The following is a 22,599-nucleotide window of genomic DNA, read 5'->3' on the forward strand; positions in this document are numbered from 1 at the left end:
AACCCGTGACGCAATATTAACCCTAGATTTAACCTAATTTTTTCGCGTGACTTTACTATACGAATCTTAGATTTAATTTATGCAAAATGTCATCTCTTATTTTTAAATGTTAACCCGTGACACAATATTAACCCTAGATTTAACCTAATTTTTTCGTGTGACTTTACTATATTAACCCTAGATTTAATTTATGCAAAATGTCATCTCTTATTTCTAAATGTTAACCCGTGACGTAATATTAGCCCTAGATTTAACATATTTTTTCGCGTGACTTTACTATATTAACCCTAGATTTAATTTATGCAAAATGTCATCTCTAATTTTAACCTAATTTTTTTTGCTTGTTCAAAAAAAAAAAAATTTAACCTAATTTTTTCCTCCACGCTTTTGCATTTAATGTTTATCTAAAGTAAAATAAAATTATGTTCTCAATTATATGCTGTTTTTTTGGAAAGGAATAACCGTTAACCCATCTCGCTATACTTAACATAATCTCTTACTTATAAATGTTAACCCGTCTTGATATACTTAACCTATTATGTTACGTTACGCTATCAAGGATGATGTCATGGAAAATTATGTTATGGTACAGTACCAACGTCTATGCTTCTTAATATTATGAAATACTATATGACAATCATGAAATTCATCGTTACCTATTACCGTCAAATATTACCTTCCATAAGTCAGTTGCCACATACGCTAAGTCGGTTGCCACATACGCATTGACTTAGTCAAAATTGAGGGATGGGACCACTTTCGCAAAAGGGCTAAACTTAAGAGTTAAATTATCAATTTTTTATAGGGGTCAAAATCGCAATATTTTAAAACATAAAAGGAGGAAAACTGCATTTATGCCTAATATAAATTTATTTGCATACGTTCTAAATAAATCATATTTAGATCGTTTGATCAAAATCAATGGTCCTGATTTCAAGTTCTTTATTTTACTTAGAGATAGAAAAAGTGGATCTCGATTAAAAGATCGGATGGTCCACATATGTCACAAAATCCAAATCCAGTTAATACCCGTTAGTGTACTATTTAGTAGATTTACCATATATATATATGGTATCAGATTATTTCTAACTATCATATCCAGAGATTTGCGGTATATCTTTGTCGTCTAACTATATACTCATGGGAAATGCTAACTTGTGCCTAAGGGCACAAGTTAATGAGTCTAAAGTGAAAATATTTTGTTATAATAAATGTATTTAAATTTAATTTTTTCATTTTTAATTAATTGAATGCGCAAAATTTAAGATAATATTTCTACTTTAGGTTGCAAATGCTACTTATCTGCCGAATAGAAACCCAACAAATAAGCTTTCAAGGAATCAAGCCATATTATTTGGATCAGTTAGCTACAAATATGTTCCAAATCAACTTAGAATGCAAATTGGTGACAAAGGAGAACAAATCATCTTGGTTGACTCCTTATATGTAGACTATTTGACCTTGTTGATGAAATTAAGGAGTCGGGCTAGAAGACAAAATATAAGAATAGAAATGATCCATAGTTAACTATGACAATGGTGACAACAATGTGTCAAGAAGATATTAGGGAGCTAGAAACTCTCAAAGACAAAGACTTTAACCTCAAAGGCTACAAGAATGTGAGATGGTCTCAAATAACTAATGAGCCAATAAGTTTTGAATGTCCCATGAAATACTCATGGTAGGTTTATGCTATGAAGGAAGAATTTTATTCAACTGAGAAAAGTCAAACATGGGAGCTAGTTGGTTTACCAACCAAAAATAAAGCAATAAGTGTGAAGTGGGTGTATATATAAAGTGAAACTAAATTCAAGTGGAGAAGTGATCAATACAAGGCCAGACTTGTAGTTAAAGTATTCCTACAAAGACCTAGAATAGACTTTGATGAAGTTTTTGCACCAATTGCTATAAAATAATTGAAACTATAAGGATGGTAGTTGCTATTAAAGATTTGAAACAGGGGCACATATACCAATTGGATGTGAAATCAGCATTCTTTGAATGGACCTATTGATAAGGAGGTATATATGTTTAGCAGACACCATGATTTGAGATAAGAAATCAAAGAGGGAAAGGTGTACAATTTGAATGAGACTCTAAATTGGCTCAAGCAGTCCCCAAGAATCAAGATCATGGTGTTTAATTATGTGAAGATAATTTTAAAAATAGGTTTAATCATTTTGTGGTTATATGTAGAATGATTGTAGATAATCTATTAATAACTAGAGACGATTAATTCAATTTTAAAGAATTTAAGAGAAGCATGATGAGTAAATTTCATATGGCTGATTTGCGACAATTTTCTTATTTTATGAGAATCGAGTTCCAAAAGACAAACTTTGAAATGCTAGTCCATCAAGCCAAATATGCTAGAGAGATATTGAAGAAATTTGAGATGGGCAATTGTTACTCAACTGCCACTCCAGTAGAAACAGACATACATTTGGTGAAGGAAAGGTGGATTCCACTCAATTCAGAGTGGTGATGATAGGATGCTTGTAGGTGAGCAAAGTTAACCAAAAACCAATCTGAACCAATTAACCGAATCGAACCATATTAAAATTAACCAAACCATTGCATTGGTTAACCGAATTGAACTGTTATTTGAAGATGGTTTACTAACCGAACCGAACTTTTATTAGATTCAATTAACTGGTATTAACAAAACCATTACAATTTACAACTCAATCAATCAGTTATCACACAAAACTTCTTTTCACACAATGACACAAAACGTGAACTGAACCCTTTTCTAAACCCTAATTTCAATTTCAATTTCAATTTCAAAACCCTAATTTCTCCTCTTCAGGGACCAGTGATGTTGATATAGAAGCTTTCTTCACCTCACACAATTCACTCTTCTGCGATTAATCCATGAAATAGACTAAAAAAATGCCACGATTAATCCATGAAATGGCCGGTCTTCACCTCTTCAGAGACCATTTTTTAGCCAATTCATTTTTTTCTGCGATCTTCACCTCTTCTTCGAACTCTTATGCGAACTATTCACCTAAGGTACAAATTAGTTTATGGGTATGATTTGTTTTGAGTTTTGTTTTTGGTATTATTTTTGTTTCTAGGTATGATTGATTTTGGTTTGTGGGCATGTTTTTGTTTCTGGCATGTTTGTGTGATTATATGATGAGTGTTAATTTGTTAGTGATTGTTGCAAAGTGACGTGTGAAATATTTGGACTCTTAGAAGCTTTTTTTTAGCTCATTTCTATAACTTCTATTCATTTGTGTTCTCTACTGTGGAGTTTTTTGGTAGGATGGTGAATCTTTTGTAACTTTGTTATTACTGTTGTCCTGTGAAGTCTTGACCAAGAAGAATGGTAACATCTTGTGATGTAATTGACTGTTAGTAGAGTAACATCTTGATTGAATGGTAAAGTTTGGAGGAAATCAAAGCTATGACAGGGTCAGATTTAAAGCCTTTGCTAATCAAATTTATTGGAACAAAAAATGCTTGTGATCACTAAACTAGTTTTAGATTGAATCAGTATGTTTCAATGGATCGTGTGTATCATCCATTAGCAAAATGTTGATATTGTGACGTTGCTGCTGATAAACGTTTTCTAGTTAAAGCTAGGGACATATGTCTTTAGAGAATTTAACTTGAGATCTTTGTTTTCAAATATGTCATACTAATTTTCTGCACTAGGGATATCACTTCAATTCATTGATTTTGTTCTTCCTCATGCATTTATCGTTGTTATTATGGACAAAACAGGGCACAAGTTTTGCATGCACATTGGTTGGCTCTAGAGTCTAGATAGAATTTATTAGTATAACTCGTAAGAAACAACAAGTATGTTGCTATAGATCCTTGTCAGTTTATAATAATAGTTTGTGAATATTTTGTGTGATGGCTTGGCTTCTTAGCTTGTTTACATTACTAAGATAACTTATATGGATTTCTTTGTCAAATCTTGTCTTAGTATCATTGTGCAAAGTGATGAGTTCTTTGTCAATCTTGTCTTAATATATATCTTTTTTTTTTTTGTAGAGATAACATCTCAAGAATCAGATCACTTAGATGATATAAATTGAAAACCATCCACTTAAATCATAAAGGTAGATAAATATGTTTGGTTAATATATATCTTTGGTGCATTATAGTGTCCCTAGGTTGTCTTGAGCTGTTTCTATTTTGAAGCTAGTTTGTTTAGTATTTTGGCCTCTGTCTTTAGTGTAAGATGTTGTCTTGGGCATTATAGTGTCCTTATAGCATACGACCATTTGGGTTTTGTGGAAGGCGAGGAATGAGAGAATTAATACTAAACAAATGAGAGAATTTCAGCTGTTTGGTGTAGTGGTAGTGCTGCCACTGTGTTGGGGACAGGTTTGAGTGTTGATCTGCAACAACTTGTTTTTCAGATGCTGTTTTGGTGTAGGCTGCTGCTGTCACGGTTCTGCAGGGGGAATTTTTGATTTAATCGTACATTTATATTGCTTTTGGCTCTGTCAATTAAATTAATCTGTGTTATCATCCTTGTTGCTGGTTGATGTTGAGGTATTGATGAATGGTCTGGTCAATATGCTCCACATTTGTGGTACTAATGATATAAGAGTCTCTTACTACTATGAAAATGAAATATATTTGATGTTTAATCCCATAAATTTTGTTTGATCCCTCTACTTCTAGCTGCAGCAGTACAGTTAATCTCATAATATATTTGATGTGTAAAATACTAATTCACATCAATTTATGTCTTTTTGTTTTGTAGGTCAATACCATATGAATTCATAAAGACAAAGATCTATTCGGACTTCAAAGTTGAAGTTATTAGCTACTTGTTGAGAGAAGATGTCAGTTATTATAAACATTTAGCTTTATTTTGTTTTGCTATTGTAATAGTTTTATTTGGAAGGATGTTGACCCTATTTACTTATGCAAGTATGATGTATTGAGAGTAAGTAAGGAATGATTGTGCATCTTTATACTTCAAACTGAAGTTGATTTTATTGTTACTTAAGGATTAAGCTCTTGTGAATTATGTGCTCTTATGTTGATGTCAACTGTACAAAAGAGATACTCTATTGCATTTTTTGAAATTTATCAATGGATTGCACCTAATAATTTAGGGGGACTAATACCTCAAATTCGTCCTTGAATTTTCAAAAATCAGCCAAATTTATCCCTGAATTTTGCAAAATATATATTTAGTTCCTGAATTTTATAGACGTCCATCAAAATGGTCCCTTCGTCCAAAAGCTCTGTTGGTGGTGATGATGTGTCCTCTTGCATGTTGTGTTGTCATGTACATGTGTTAACAAGGCAGCCACGTGTACAAGGACTAAATTGATGGAAATGGTAAAAATTGTAGTGTTAACTTTTCAGTGTCATTTTTTTGTGTTTCCAATTGCTTTTGTGTTTCTAACTTCTCCAATGGCCACCATGTTCTAACATCTGTAAGTTGTATTTACAAACTTTCCTATAGTTGCTCAATCGATAATCATGACAATATCATAACTTTCCACTTTAGTAGATCATGCTCAACCATAAAAACAAATAGTGCAGTTTATCAAGGAATAGTAGCAACACGAAGGCACGGTAGTCAGTAAAGCAAAAATCAACTCGCAAAATAAACCTGCCATTCATTCATTCATTCAACATACAACAAACAAAAACAAACAAACAAACAAACATTTATTCATGGTTCCACCACCAATGCATATAAATTGCACAGACTAGCTAGTTTTACTTGGAGCAACCAGGCCATGCAACATCTCTTGGAGAAAGTGTTTTAAGGACTGGATTTCTCTCAAAGAAATTCGTTGGTCTCAGCTCAAATGAAGTGCTCAATAGTGGCATTATTGGGAAATCTTCTTGTGCTGGAACATGATGAATTCCAACTACATGCCACATCACAATGTCCTTGTTCACAATGTCTCTATTCCTGCAAAAATTCCAAATTAATTAGTATAATAATCAACTTACCAAGATCAATTATTAGCAAATGTACAAATCAAATAAAAAAAATCATACTTTTTGGTCCAAACAGCTAATGTGTCTTCTCCACGGCTATGATCAACATATAGTCCACCAGCCCATTTTTCAGTTCTATTATAAGGTGTGACCCAAACATTATAATTAGTAAATGCACCACGTATTTGTGGATAATCATCTTCGGTTAGAAGTGGATGAGCTGGAATTGCTGGGATCAAACGGTATCCGACGTCGTTTCCAACGATAGTTTTTTTGTTTGGATTGACAATTGCAAGTTCACCTGGGGCAAGCCCTAGAGTAATTTTTGCATCTGATTCAGTCTTAGCAATTTGAGTCTCAGTGGTCCAATAACTCTTTCTCTTTGAACTTCCATCGGTGATTTTTACGGTTTTTAAACTTGTTTTCTCAAATGAATTTTGAACACCGTCGATATCAAAATCAAGATAGTACATGTAGAAATGGTCATGGTAAATACCAATGCTGTTTGCTGATACCAATTTGCCATGTAAATCTTCTTTAATCTCATCCTTGTGCTTGATATTTGTTCCCTTGATTTCCAATATACCCGACAGTGCTATCTGTGTACATACATACATACATACATAAATTTTGAAAAATCAATTAGAGTTATTTCAGGCCAAGGACATGACAATTGACAAGTGAAGTGGGACAGTTGTTGTCTTGGCGGTATATGCTAAATATAGTAATACACATGTTTTCTTTTTTCTTTCAGTTTAAATAAAAATAGTAAGTAACCTGTAACCCAAAGTGAAGTGGGACTTTTTTTTTACAATAAACCAAAAGAGACTTTCAAATCGTTTAAATAAATTTGTCAGCTATCCAGCAAGGAAGTTACACACCTAGGACAAATTTTAAATTCAGACTTAACATTTAATTTGTCCAATGCTTAATTTGTTAAAGTAAGTTTTGACTTTTCAAAGGTTTGTTATGACTTGTTAGTTGATTTAAAAACTCATTTAATATTATTGTGTCTAAGCAAATAGTATATGTTTAAATCGACTAACAAACAAATAGACCAATAAAACAAATTGGATTCTCTTTTGTTATTTAACAAGACATTTTAGAAAATTTGAATATGTGATATCATATTTTAATTTAAATTTAAATTTATGCAAGTCGAATTAAATATCTAGATCCTTGCCTTAAGAAAATCCAAAAATACCAAGAGACAAGATATATAATTGCACAGTGTTTTAGTGACCCGCTTGGTAAATTCCCTCGAAGATTGGAAATGAAATGAACGTGTTTATGAAGAACCATATCTTATCTCTTTTCAAAAAAAGAAAATCTTATCTTCCAGTAACACTCTACGAATTTTTTTATATGTATTATTTTATTACAAAATCTGTTTTGTAATTATTAATATAGTAAATACTCCATATTACTTACATTTAATTGTGAGATCACTTACACTTACGTATAATTATCTATATAAAACATTTAGTAAACATGGAGTAACAAATAAACAAAACTAAATACTTACAGCAGGCTTGATAGAACCACTTGCTTTGAACTCCCAATCTAAAACATTGTCGTAGTTTCCCACGGTGACTACTGTTCTTACAATCAAATTCACTTCGGTTCTAGATTCTTCGACCTGTCAGTAGATGTACAAACAAAAAATCAATAAATAAATAAAAATAGAATAATTAGTTAAATTAGTTGGTTGCAGGAAAAACTCTTACGAATTCATTAGGAATGCCAGTTTCAGTGTGACGCCACATGATATTACCATATTGTTCAAACACACAAATTGCATTCTTCAATAGGCTTGGTGTACCATCAGCCGAGTGAATGTATGTATCAATGAACTGAGCATGTGGTGGACAATCACGATTAGGTATCAAAGACACCGTTGACAGACCAAATCCAAACTCTCCAGAATCAAAGAAAGTCTTAAAGTAAAACTCTTCGGTTGGGTCTTGATAAGGCACAAATAGCTCGGAAATGTAGCCTTTGTAGAGTACACGGCGAGACTTATGTTTCTCTAGATCGTAAATAGATGCAAGTGATATCACTATACCAGCTCGTACATCAAATCCTATATGAAACTTCCAGTTGGCCCAGCTGAAAAATCATACGCAGGTATTATTTCTCAAATAATTGGACGAAATACATACAAATCGATATTTTAAATGGGCAAGAATAAAGCTAGTAACTTATTCCCTAAAAAAATTCAAGTTAGTAACTTATTACGCAAATTGAATATTATTTTTAGAAAATATGTAAATTGAATCTTCCCTATCAATACTCCTTTTAATCATTTTAATAAGAGACAATAGGTCAACAAAAATTGATATATAATTTTGTCTATATTTTGAACTAAATACATCAATTTTTGTTGACTCATTTATCTCTTATAAAAAGGACTAGAAGGAGTACTAAATAATTAATGCATATATGTAAACAAAAAAAAATGTATATGCCATTGGAGAAGTTATACAAATCTATCTGTATACATTTTCAATAAATCACATTTAGATCGTCTGATAAAAATCAATTTCAAGTTTTTTATTTTATTTAGAGATAGAAAAACTGGATCTCAATTAAAAGATTAGATGGTCCACATCCACATATGTCACAAAATCCAAATCCAGTTAATACCCATCCGTGTACTATTTAGTAGATTTACCAATTAAGAATAAGGAAACCATTGTAATATAAATAAAGGAAACAGACACCCAAAAAAGGAAAGTAAAGGATCAAGAACATTATTACCTAACACTGTGACCATTGATCTGAAAGCCAGGACCTTGAGGTTGATAACTAGCAAGACTATGCTGTTTTGGTCCAAATGGTGGACTTTGTTTTGAAACCCTGTAATCAGTATTCTCAGCAGTAGGCACTGCTTCAACATCTCTATCATGGTACTCAACAATTTTCATTAGACTAAGATCAGCCACCATGGTGATTCCAGTAATAGGCCTAACATATATATTAACAGTACTTTCTTTCATAAAACAGTCAACTCTCACAGTCCTTCTATTCTCTTTTTCTCCAAACCATCCCATAGTGAAACTAGAACAAACCACCTCAGAGAGATTCAAACCTCTCTTTTGCACTGAGGCAATAAAAGGAGGATATTTCTTTGGAAGTTCTATTGCAATGGCTTGTTCATCAACGGTTAGTGTAGGGAAACCATTCCCTTTGTAAACATTGTCATAGACAATTCTCTTCAACCTTAAATCTATTAGTATCTCATGGTTTTGGCCATTGATGATAGCAATGATAAAGGCTTTACGAGGGATAGTTATAACACTTGGTTTCAAAGTTTCCCATTTGAGAATAGCATCTTTTTCAGGGTCATCAAGACCAATATAGTGGAAAGATACTGTGTTCTTTGAGGTGGGATATTTGTTATGGACTAGGGTTTGGACAGTCAGAAACTCTTCTTTGGTTAAAGGATCAAGTGGATGTTGAAAATGCAATGGTGTAACAGAGAACACTGATTGGAATGAGAGGAGTGTGAGTGCAGAGAAAAGAACAAGTTTCATGGTGGTGGAAAAAGCCATGGTGAGCTATAACAAGCTTCACTATGTCTTGGTGTTTGTTGTGTGAAATGTAAGCTCCTCAGGGTGATCTTATATAGCAGTGAATGCACACACGTTAATAGGTTATCAATCAATTTCTCTATATAAAATGAAAATCATTATTTCCGCATATCAATAATTATATTTTTCTTTATTCACGAATGATACGATAATAATATATGAAAATGTTAAAGAATCTCTCTTAGATCCTCTTTAAAAATTAGGTCTTGCTAACTTGTATCATAACATTAAAAGTTTAACTTTGGAAATTGTGCATTCATAACATTAAAAGTTTAAAAACTTATCTTTTCAATGCATTATTTATTGTTTAATTCTATTTTAAGATCCTTATGTTGTGTCCTAAGGGCACAAGTTAGCATTTCCCTTAAAAAAATTAAACAATAAATTTTTATGTATTTAATGCATTGAAAATTATAGTATTTAACTTTTTTAAAAATAATTTTTTGATATAAAATATTTAAAGAATGCATCGGAGGCACTAGTTAGTAAGATCTTTTCAAATATCTTAAGAGAAAGGCACATGGTTTCTTTTTCATTATTTTCTTTTTTTTTTGTGAACTGTTTCTTTAACAAGAAATTGGTGTCGGCGTGTTCTTGTTGACAAAGGTGAGTTATGGTATAAAGTTTTGACAAATATGAGGTAGAAAGTGGGTGCATTAGGGAGCGGTTCAAAGGGGGTGTTGGGGAGTTTGAAGGTGACTGGTTCCAGATGGTATAGGACATCGAGTTGGTAATGGTGAAAGTTTTTCCTTTTGGAACGATCCTTGGTTAGAGAGAGATCTTTTATGATTCTGGTTCAATTGGCTATTTGATATTCATGCAGACAACAATATTTCAGTTGTGGATTTGAGTTGATTGGGTTGGGGGGTTGAGGGCGATGGACGGAGATGGAGGAGGATACTTTTTGTATAGAAGGAGGATCTTTTAATGGAGTTTTGTTCTTTAATTTGTGTGATAACTTTGTTTTCCAGAACTCGGTTGCGGACACTTGGTTTTGAAAAATTGACCCAAAACATGGTTATACCGTCAAAGGAATATATAATATGTTGATTTCTGAATAGCAACATGTTTATTCTCCTTTCACAGACATCGTATGGAATAAATCGGTGCTTCTCAAAGTCTCTCTCTTTGTGCGACAATTATTTGATAAAAGGATACCGAGAAAAGACAACTTTGCTTGGTGTGGTGATCTTCATTCAAGGTCTTTGGTCAGTTTTTGGAGTAGCGTTGTAGCGGGAAACAAAAAGCAATTAATTATTTGTTTATGGAGTTCAATATCTTTCTGGTGTATCTGATCAGCTATTTTACAGTGGTTGAAATTTTTTAGTGTGCGTCCATCTGATATTGGTATGCATGCCATTCAATTTGGGGTGCTCATCTTTTCAAAAAAGATATTCGTCAATATATATATATATATATATATATATATATATATATATATATATATATATTGAGTCATGTTAACTTGTGCCCTTAGTGTACATGTTAAGCATTAATTTCATTCCACTTATGGTAAGAATTTAATGGAAAAAAAATTAATATTAAACATTTTGAACAATAAATTAACACAAATTCCAATGCATGATTTTCATTATTGGAATTCTTATCATGTGCCCTATGGGCACAAATTAACATTTCTTATATATATATATATATATATATATATATATATATATATATATATATATATATATATATCCATATTTTTCAAAATAAATAATTTCCTATATGTTTGATAGGGAGAAACTTTATTTTTGATGTTGGTTGAAGGCACAATAGCCTAATTTTTGTTTTGAGCCCTTTTTAAATACATCTTATACTTAATTTGGGCTTCTATATATATTTATTATTAGTTTTATATCTTTTGCTTCTTAAAAAAAAATTGCACAAAACCAAAATATGATATTCAGATGAAGTATTTTACTTACGGACAGAGTATGTCACGTCTATGGGAGAGAGTCCACTTGGATGAATTGATTGCATGCAGTTTTCTTGATTTCATAGAGAGCCACTGGCTAATAATTTTCATAATGTATGTATTAGTAGTAAAGTAACACTAACTTGTAGATGGGATCAATCAAATGTTTAATGGCTTATAAAAAAATAAAAAAAAATCAAATGCTTAATGGCTACACTGAATGGTTCATATTCCTTCAGTACAACGAATGAGTACATATATAATTTTTTAACTAATTACACGTTGCAGTTGGACTACATACATCACGTGTCTTCCTCCAATATTCAGTGAATCAGTGGCACTATATGAACAAAGAAGATACAAGTTGAATGCTAGTAATCGTTTTTCCACAGCAATACATGATGGGTTAACTGTTTGTTTCAAAATTTATGTCTGTTAAGACTTTTCATAAAGATTAAGAAATACATAAAGGTCATGATAACTTATACACTAAGAACACGTGTTAAAGATTCTACAAATGACAAATAAATTGGTATAAGTTTCAATACATAATTTATATTTTTATTTACTAGCATGTGTCAATTGAAAAAATTAATTATTTTTTTTTGGTACAATAAAAAAATTAATTCTATATTAAAGAGTAAAAATGATGATGTCAAAAGTATAGAAAAAATTGTTTTAATATAGAAAAAAATATTTCTATATTAAAAAGTAAAAATGACATTCATTTTAAAACCAATTCGTGATATTTATCGTGAAGAAGAGAGAATATTTAAATGAAGAGGAGTATGTCTATACCATACATGATACCATTAATATGGTGGTTTTATTTTAAAACATCGCATATAATGGTCATGATTAAAGTTATTCAAAGATTAATCGCGTTCCACATTAAAAAGTTTTAACTTTTAATTATATGCAAAATATATATTTTGGTCTTTTAATTTTGACAAAATGCCAGATTAATCATTTAAGTTTTTTTTAGTTTGTAAAAGAAAACAAACTCTATCTTAATTCTATAATAAAATAACTATTAAGTGGATCCAACATCACATTTATGTAGTTCAAATATATGTTGCTTCAATGATAGAAAAATTAAACAAATTTTATTAAACTCCATTTTATTTGAGAACATACACCAAATTTCGATTTGATGTTATTAGCTTCTTTAAGCTTCTTCAACCATTTATTTACTACTCACACTGCCACATCACCGTTTCTCAAGTAATGAGAAAAATTAAGGAACAATTAATGTTTTTCTATAAAAGTCACTTAAATGTCCTAGCTTAACTCAGTTGGTTAAGACAATACATAAAATATATAAGATCCTGAGTTCAAAGTTGGAAATATGGCCACAAAGTTGGAATTTGTCAAGTGAACAAGCTCGTTGACATGAATAAATAGACGAATGTAGTCCCAATTTTTTTTATCATGTGAGGGTTTCTTCGCCTAAGAAGATATGGTCTACCACGAGAGATGTATGTTTGTCTAGGGTTCAAATTCTACGGTTAATATCCATTTGGTTCATGAGAAATTTTGCAAAAAATAAAAAACAGAAAGATATTTCCTCATATTTTTGGTAGAAGAAAAAAAAGGTTAAGATATGAATATGTTATCGTAGATAAAGATTTTAGGAGTGGTGTTTCACCTGTTGCATAAAAATTTTATCAAGCAAGAGGTAATTTACAAATCTGGTATTTGCATGTAAACACTGGTCCTACTAGCCAAAATAGGTGAAGCATAACATAGCTGTATTTATATGTAAGTATATGCGAATTATTGGATTCGGATCAGATTGTGCGAATTGTTTTGAAACTTGAACATATCATGGAAAGAAAGGCCAATGACATCAAATAGGCAATTTTAAATGTGTGTTATCAAAGACTTGTCTATCCTATTTATGTGGATATCCATCTTTATTTTGTTTGCTTTTAATTAGTCTAATAATTATCCTCTTTCAATTACCTTAGTGATTTATAAATTACATTTATAAAGTGAATAAATAGGGTGTTTGAAGGTCAAACTCCAATCCCAACATATATCATACAATGTCTCTACCAACTTAACTAAATTCACATGACATCTTTAATTTCTTCTTTTACCTATACAATATATGGTAAATAATATTTTTTCACTACTTTTAAATTTTTGTTTTTAAATTCTATAGAAAATTTCTTTGGCTTCCCCAATATTTTTTTTTCTATCAATTTTGATTTATATGAAAATTAAAATAAATTGAGGCTTTTTCAAAATGTTACTAAATTTTGTAAACAAATGAGATCAAAATTGCATGTCTTTTTTTTAGGGGAAAATAGCTTGTTCTTATATCTCAAACCTAACTACAAAATATGTACAATTATTGAGCAAAAATCTAATTACATGCATGCAATATACAACCAAATTTAATAATGTCGTTGATGCCTGCACTAAAATAATGTACGACTTTTTTAGAATTAAGAACAAAATTCATATTGTCTAAGTGAAAGTCGTTCACCTAAGTTAAGGCGGTATAGAGGCCCAAAGCTTCCCCACCTCCACATAACTAAGTGGAGAAAAACACACGGTCTATATCATATGCACAAAAGAACCAACACTAAATTCCTCTAACCCAACACCTATACAAATTTACTAATAGGTTCCACTAACAACTCTATACCATTACATTTGAACGATACTCATTTATTTTATTTCAATACTTAAATGAAAACCACACAAAATATAAAGATGGAGAAGATTATTCTACAAACACTCTTTTGTATAAGCTCCAACAAATGTCATTCTACAATAGAAGTTCCTACAATAAAATAAACAATTTGGTTTAAGATTTTATTTCTAATCCATAATATAAAAACCATTTATTAAAAGATATCAACCCTTGTACAAAAAAAAAAAAAAAAAGATATTAATCTTTGTCCAGAAGTCCTAGCTCAACTGACAGGATATTGCAAAGTGGAATGTTACGACCCAGAATCTCACAGTTGTGTGTGAGTTTAATTTCAATAGATTACCACTTCATTTAAGATCAAAAGAGAAAGAAAAAAAAAATATCAACCCTTTAATTAGATTTCAATTATTTCAAGAGATTACGTGGAGATACTTATCCCAAAAATAATGGTTAGCAACACTTTCAGCAAGATCATGTGGTCTTTCCTACAAAAAAGAAAAACCAAGATCACGTGGTTTCGATCTAAATGAATATGATATAATGAAAAAAGTATATTATCTACTTAATAAATTATGTATGTAAACAGACTGCAGCGAATCAGAAACTTCGACAGATAAATTATTTGTTCCCTCCAAAAGATTATTTTACTTATATATACAACTTTATCCTCACGGCACAAACGTTTTTTTCTTTCATTTTTTCGACAATCGTGTGGCTCAGACGTTCATTAAATAATATAGTCTTTATTTTAATAGAAGGTTCAATTTTTTTTTTTTTTACAGAAATAGAAGGTTCATTATTAAAATTGATATGGAAATCCAATTGGATGATCGCGACATAATAAGAACAGTATTGCTTTTTGCATCAGAACAACTGTATTTTTTGTCAAAAGAAAAACAGCTGTATTTCAAAATTATTTTTATGTTAGCTGATATGGCGTGATAATATTTCAGTTGTTCTTTCCCTAACAAAAAAAATCCAGTTGTTCTTAAAAAAAAATATATGTATATGTATTTAAGTTGTATTATTTTTTCAACAAGACAAAATGAAATACATATTAACAAACATTCTTTCTGACTAGTATAAGAAGTGCCAGAATATAGAGCAAACAAAGTTTAGAGAGTTCATCTACAATGTATAAGTACTTAAAAGCAAAATTACATGACAATACTCAAACAAGTCAAGGGGTTAAGCCACCAATGATAATTAAAAACAAAAATTATATGTTTCGCCTTCAGCCACCAAAAAGAGAGTAGCTTCATCTCTTGTCCACTAATTCATCAATTGATAGTGCCTTGTTATTAAAAATCATATTATTATATTCTTTCCATATATAATTAACACCCAAGTATACGTTAGCCAAATTAAAATAAGAGTCGAACGAAAGCGTTCGTGATGACCTCTCAATTGACCAAACTGCAAAAATTGTTCGATCAAAGACATAGAATCAACCCCTGAAATATCAAACCAACAACGCAACTTAATTAAGTTGTATTATTCTAACTAACCAAAAAGACATACACTCACATTTTTGTTTTTTAGTTCTTCTAACATTTTTAATTATGAACAATGTTTTTTCTTAAATTTTGATTTGATTAAAAGTTTAAATATAAATGTTTATAACTTTAAATTATAATCCTTCAAAAAGAAATTATAACAAACTCAATAAACCATATTTATTTATTTCAATTACACCAACAAGACGACAATATATAAAATATAATATAAATTTTTATCTTTTAAATAAAACAACAATAAACATTATTTTAAAAAATTATTTAAGGTTATAATTGAAATAATGAAAAAATCGGTCCAAAATCTCTTATTCCACTTATATATAAGGAAACCTATTTTCTTCAAAGAATTAAACCCTATATATAATATAGATATAGAGTAGAGATAGGGGGATAAAAAAAAAAAATAGATATAGAGCCGTTTTTTGTGATGAGATATATAGGGGCCGTTTGTTTGAGATTTTCTTCAAAGAAAACCTATTTTATTAATAAAAAAAAGATTTTATTTCTCAATTTTTATAGTGTTTGTTTCAGATTTTAAAAAAATCACATGATAATATGATATAAGTTTTATACGTGTTAAATGACACTAACATTTTTATTTTTATTTTGAAAGGGATAGTAACATAAAATAGAGAGGATGTCCCTTTCAAAAAAATAAAAATAGAGAGGATATCAACATCAGTTGGCTTACGGTAAAAAAAAATCAACATAGATGTGTTATGCTTATTGAAAAACATCAATTGGCTATTATCTTCTACCTTTTTTATGGGCAACACTTATTTACCTTTCAATATTCTTTTTTTTTTTTTGGTTAAAGGGTCAAACCTCAGACCTTATATATATTATGCACTGTTCTTACCAACTGAGTTAAACTCGGGGCCTTTTAATATACTTTACCTAACCCTAACTATCTGTGAGAATTAAGGTAATATTTTAGCACATAAATTTGACATCAAATTCAAATTTAAAAATAAATTAGATGGTTTATGTAATTAGAGATATAGTTTAGTTACAAATTGGTATCAGTGAGGCACTAGCTAGTATATATAGTTATAACCGACTTGTTAGAAGGTATTATTATCATTTGAAACTTTCACATTTGCCATCAGTACAAATGCATTTTTTTTTAAGAAACTAAAATGAAATATATTAACCAGAAACTTAGTCTCTCAAGCACAAGAGGTGTCAGAGAAGAGCTAAGAAAAACAAAAAATAGATTGAAACTAATTATGAACTCCCAAACATAAAAGGGGATTAAGCCACGACATGTGGTAATTAAAAACAAAATTAGGATGATTTGCCTTCAACCACCAAAAAGATTGTACCTTAATTTTGTCTCAAGCTGATTAATAGAAAGCCCCTTTTATTGAAAAACTCTAACATTCCTGTCGCGCCAAATTGTCCAAACATAAGAAAGCCATATCAAATAAAAAGTAGAACAAATGTTCTTTGAAAAGTCATCTAGTGATCGAAATTGAAGAATGTTATCATTGACATGAGCTGACTTTATTGAAACCAATTGTAAATTGCATATCAAATTTGACTAAAAAATCGCAAGTCAAAAATACTCATCCACCTTTCTTTCATGGATGTCATCATATGTTTCATAATAAATGTTCTTTCAAAAAAAACAAAGTTTCATAATAAATGTAATTCTTTTTTTTTGTTAAGTAGTCTAGTGGTTAGAGCTCACACAATTTAATTGTGGAGAGTGGAGTGTCCGGGGTTCTAACCCCGGCTCCTGCATATAAAATTCGATATCCCTACCAATTGAGTTAAGCTCACGGGGATTAATAAATGTAATTCTAAATGTGGTTAACATGGTCACGTTGATGGTTAATGATTAATATAAGAAAAATGCTTAATTGTGCGAAAAATAATTCGCGTGTAACGCACGAATAGGGTTGGGAATAGGCCAGGCCAGGCCAGGCTTTGATAGGCCTGAGCCTGGCCTACGAAAAAATTTGCAGGCCTGAGCCTGGCCTATGGCCTTTCATAGGCCTATTATTTTGGCCTGGCCTGGCCTATTTAAAAGTCTAGCCTGGCCTGAAAGCCTATTTATAGGCCTACTTACTATTAAAGTCACTAAACATTCCATTTTATCTACTTTTAAATAGGCTTAATAGGCTTCAAAGCCTATTCCAGTGTAAGATTTGTCTATCACTATAAGGCCTTAAAAACATATTTCACTATAAAGCTTTAAAGCCTATTTAAAAAGTCCACTATGAAGCCTAACATGCATAAACAGGCCGGCCTATTAAGATTCATAGGCTTTTTTATAGCCTAAGCCTGGCCTATTTACTTAAATAGGCTTTTTAAAAAGCCTAAGCCTAGCCTTTTTAATAAACAGGCCAGGCCAGACCAGGCTTAAACAGGCCAGGCTATAGGCCTCTGTAGGCCGGCCTGGCCTATTCCCTACCCTACGCACGAATGACTAAACATGCCTATATTCTATTGTCTCTTCTTGTCTTTTTTAGATTTTGCTTAATATTAAACTCTTAAAAGATAATCTCAACAAAAAAGTGACAGTAGAACTTGTTGAAGCAGTGAAGTGATGGTGGTGTCTAGCAACCCAAAGTCCAGTATTAAAAAAGATAAGATTGTTGGGATCGACGAGCTTAACGCAATTGTAAATTAAAATTTCAAAATTCAAGAGATTGGATCTTGCAGCGCAGCGGTAGCGATAGAAAAAGAACACCAATATTTAACGTGGAAAATCCTCTAATACCGAGGGAAAAATCACGGGACAACTCCGAAAAATATTCCACTATATTAAAGAATATTACAATATTCTCTTCGCTCTCTTACACACACAAGAGATACAATATAGTGTTTCCCGTGAGATTCACTCCTATTTGAATGCTATTATTTTATAGCACCTAGAAGTTATAGAGATGATATGTCGCACCATTTCGCATTACTGTTAATATAACGATGTATTACAACTTATTAATTATTCACTTAACACAATTGACTTATAATTTTAAACGTCATTGATGATGATCTTTAAATGTATATTTTTGGTAGAATAACAAAAAGAAAAAGCTATGAACATGGTTCGACCTGGAACATCAAAGTCTTGACACAATCTTCAACTTTAGTGAATGAATTTTCCAAAGTGTCACACATGGCCTTAAAGAGTGTCTAAGTTTCGTCAAGAAATTCGCACAATACTTGCCCTTTCTAAGCACATATAATTGGAAATAAGTGTTAAAAAATATGATTCTTTGAACTGAAAAATCTTTACAACACAGAAGCATATATGTATGGAAGTAATGATGTTGCAAGAAGATAGAGGAATTCTAAAGATTTCGTCCCGCAAATAACCGGGTTGAGGAGAGTTTTTCACAACCAACACCAAACCTAAACACCAATAGCTTAGCAAAAGTATATATTTGAATTCAAATTGATGTTTTTTAATATTATTTGTCTGTGAACATATATAAACCACGTATACAAGAATTTATAAATTTATACGATAAATAGATATATGCGTATATCTATTTATAAACTCGGTCTTGATTTCAAATAAAATTAATATATTACTTGATTTATAATATTGTAGATGAAATATTAATTTGTAAAATTATACTTGAATTTAAAAACAAGAAGAATAAAATGTGCATAAGTAATCATGTTGATGTCATAAACACTTTTGAAGCTACCATCTCAACGTTAAATGGTTTATAACAGGGGCGGACGTATTCATAGGCTATGTGGGGCTAAAGCCCGACATGCCACTTCCCTAATTTTTTTTTTATATATAATATAAAAAAAAGTAATAGCTATTTTAGTCCTTAAATGTGTAATAAATAGTCATAATTGTCTCTCAATGTATTTTTTTTTTGTCAGGGTCTTTCAATGTATTTAAATTTTAAAATAGTCCCTGATTTTGTACTTTATTAGTCGTAATAGTCCCTGAAGTGACAATAAGTAAGTATATTGAAGGGTTAATATGACAATATTAATGACGTATTTTTATATTAGGGACTATTTTAACTAACGAAGTATACAATCAAAGGCAATTGAAAATTTCGATACATTGAGGGTCTATTTTAGCCCCACATATATCAAATGTCTAGATCCGCCCCTAGTTTATAAACACTTTTTAGCGATGTTGGTTGAAAAATGGGTAATAATGTAAATATTCTATGACTTAAATGATCAATTTATTATCAGTTTTTTACATAAAGGACCAATTTATAAATAAAAAAAACTTGAAGAACTAAGTTGTTGTAAAATCAAACATAAAAGGTCGTGGAAGATATTTGACTTAGATATAATTAATGGACTCAGACGAAACGAAAACTAACCAAAATAAAATCTAAAAAATAGTTAAGATATCAAAAGAGTAATTTAGCCCGGAACAAAAATTAATATGGAGACGAGGCGAGCTGAATAAAATTTGACATTTTCAATCATATTTCAGCAATCTCAAACAGAAGCCCAGATTCCTAATTTTCTAAGAGTGTTTTCATAATTTGGTTAATTGCTTGATATTAACGGTTTATCCCCTCAACAACATTGTGACATAGCAAGGTTGGCTATCTCGGTTACAATAAAGGAACATAATCACTAATCAGAACAAAAAATATAATTTGAAAACTCCAAAACTAAAGGAAAATATCACCCAATATCAAACAATGTGAGACTTTTTCAACATGTGAAATTGCTATTATTAAAAGACATGTTCTTGACGTGTTACCCTTTTGTACTGTTTTTTTTTTCACAAAAATTTCATGTTGTATTATTAAAAGAGGGTTCCATGTATTGTGTTAAATTGAGATGGAACTTTCCACTACACTACTAGCTTCCTTGTATTGTGAAAAAGCATTAGTTTTGTTTGGTTAAACCGTTGTCGGGATGAGTTCGGGAAATTATAGTTCGCTGGATATAAGAATCCTCATTGTAAATATGTTCTAGTCTCTAGCTCTAGGACTTAGAATAGTTTTGTTGTATATATCTCTTTATATAGGTATCATCTCATTGCATAATTGTTCTTAAGTAGGATTTATTGCATAAAACTATGTTTCCACTTTTTGAGTGGTTCATTCCAATCATGGTGAAAATCACAAATCGATTCAAATAGGATTATTGGACTCCTTGATTTGAATCATGAATAAATCATTAATAGAATCGATCTTCTTGTGATTCGAAACAAATTTACAAAGATCCTAGAATTCATTTTTGTAAGACTGATTCGAATCATAACACATTTTTGCACTATTTTCAGCATATATTTGTGTTCAAACGCATATAGTATAAATAGAACTCACTCTCGGTATTTTCATTCAATTGACACATTCATTCATCCTCTCTCAACTCTCTCTCCCTCTCTCTATAAAAAAACTTTCTGAAAATACTTTCTCCAGAATTCCTTGTGAGATTGATTCATATTTAGAGGGATGCAATAGGAATTTGTGAGGCTCTTTTCTCATCCAAAGGTTTGGGGGAATTTTCTTGAAAAAAATAAAAACTGATGGAATTTGAAGGTGATCATAGCGGTAAAAGAATCTTGGGTTAATGTCATTGGAAGGACTACATAGTGTAGAAGGATTGATGGTTTTGAGGTTCAATTTTTTTTGAAAAAGTTCGTGTTCAATGTTGATAGAAGACACAAGATTTTAGTAGCAAAATTGGTAGCTGATGGAACTACTTGTAACATAAAATTTGTAGCACTTTATGCATCACATCAAAATCTAGTGGAAGAGAGAAATCCAGTGGATTTTTTTATCGGGATTAGATTAGGTCCTTTGTGAGGACGATAGGGGTTGAACTAGTATAAATTCTTGTTTTAATTCATGTTTTAATTGCATCTCTAATAAATCAATTGAAACATATTGAATATGCATGTAATTAGATTTTACCACTTGCTATTTTGATTGATCATGAAGAAATCAATTTTAACAAACATCCTTGATTTAATTGTTTTGATCAGCATCTTGCTAGCAAATTTCAACGTAGGTTTCAATTTGTTTCAGATTTTAGTTTGTAGTGTTTATTGTAATAAAATCTAGGTTTAGAATTTGTGATTGTTCAGATTTGTACAATTTAGGAATATTAATCAAATTGTTAGAGATTATTTTCTTGTTCAATTTGGAACATTGAAAAACAAAATTAATCAACATTGTTGTAATATGATTTTGACTTTCGTGTTTTGCATTCGTATTTTAGAAAGATAAAGGATTAAAATAAATGTTCCGTAAAAGATAAAGGATAAAAAATATATTTAAAGCTAATATAAAATATGGTCAATTGTTATTAAACACTAATTATTGATGAATTGTTTGATTAAACATTGTTTTTGAATGGACCGCGTAAGATCATATAGTTAAGCCAAAGGAGAGATCCATGTCTTCATCCTTTTAGTTATTTAAAGCTGCTCTCATCAAATGGTTAAGCATACAATGAGAACCTAACCAAAAAGTATATAGACGCTAATAAAGGTAGTTTGCCTCTCAATTCTCATCTTGCTCTTTCACTAATGGCTTGTTTGGAACAGTACTAGATTGGTATTTTTCGCGTCCCGAGACTTATTGAACGTGAAAATAAAGAAGTTGCCTTTTGTAGCTTTACGCTTTGTTTGGGAGTTTGGAGGGGAGGACAAAAAATTCACATTTTTTGAAAGAACAGTTTTTTAGAGAATGATAAACTAATACTTATGATTAATATACTTTTAATTTTAAGAATATTATAACAACATTGATTGAATTTGAAAAATTCATACAAACACTCCATAACCCCCCAAAACCCTCCCCCAATACAATTTTTGAGTTCTCCCAAATGAGGGAGGTTTTTTTATCTTGAGTAAAAAATTAACCTCCAAAGCCCTCTCCTCCCAATGTCTTCTATTTCTTCCACTTGCTCCTTCCTTTTTTCCAAAACCCTCCCCTCCAAACTCCCAAACAAAGCCTTAGAGAAAACGTGTGGCAGGCTTGCACTCACCGCTAAAACAAACAGGAGCCTAAGTCTCTT

General features: G+C 30.9%; 1 protein-coding gene and 1 long non-coding RNA gene across 2 annotated transcripts; one reads left to right on the forward strand and one right to left on the reverse strand.

Annotated features, from left to right (window-relative positions):
• Positions 1-2,443: 2,443 nt before the first annotated feature.
• LOC112421264 (uncharacterized) lies at positions 2,444-5,105 on the forward strand. The gene is made up of 3 exons (XR_003011483.2): positions 2,444-3,015; positions 4,009-4,076; positions 4,730-5,105. It is a non-coding gene; the product is annotated as an uncharacterized lncRNA (long non-coding RNA).
• A 452-nt stretch (positions 5,106-5,557) lies between these two features.
• On the reverse strand, positions 5,558-9,542 carry LOC25494032 (primary amine oxidase). Its single transcript, XM_024782169.2, has 5 exons — positions 8,692-9,542; positions 7,659-8,040; positions 7,457-7,570; positions 5,992-6,530; positions 5,558-5,902 (listed from the first exon to the last, which is right to left on the reverse strand). Exons 1-5 carry the CDS (start codon positions 9,483-9,485, stop codon positions 5,704-5,706), a joined length of 2,028 nt encoding a protein of 675 aa, XP_024637937.1. The 5' UTR covers positions 9,486-9,542; the 3' UTR covers positions 5,558-5,703.
• Positions 9,543-22,599: the final 13,057 nt, after the last annotated feature.

Source organism: Medicago truncatula, chromosome 4, assembly GCF_003473485.1.
Source record: "Medicago truncatula cultivar Jemalong A17 chromosome 4, MtrunA17r5.0-ANR, whole genome shotgun sequence".
Taxonomy (NCBI): domain Eukaryota; kingdom Viridiplantae; phylum Streptophyta; class Magnoliopsida; order Fabales; family Fabaceae; genus Medicago; species Medicago truncatula.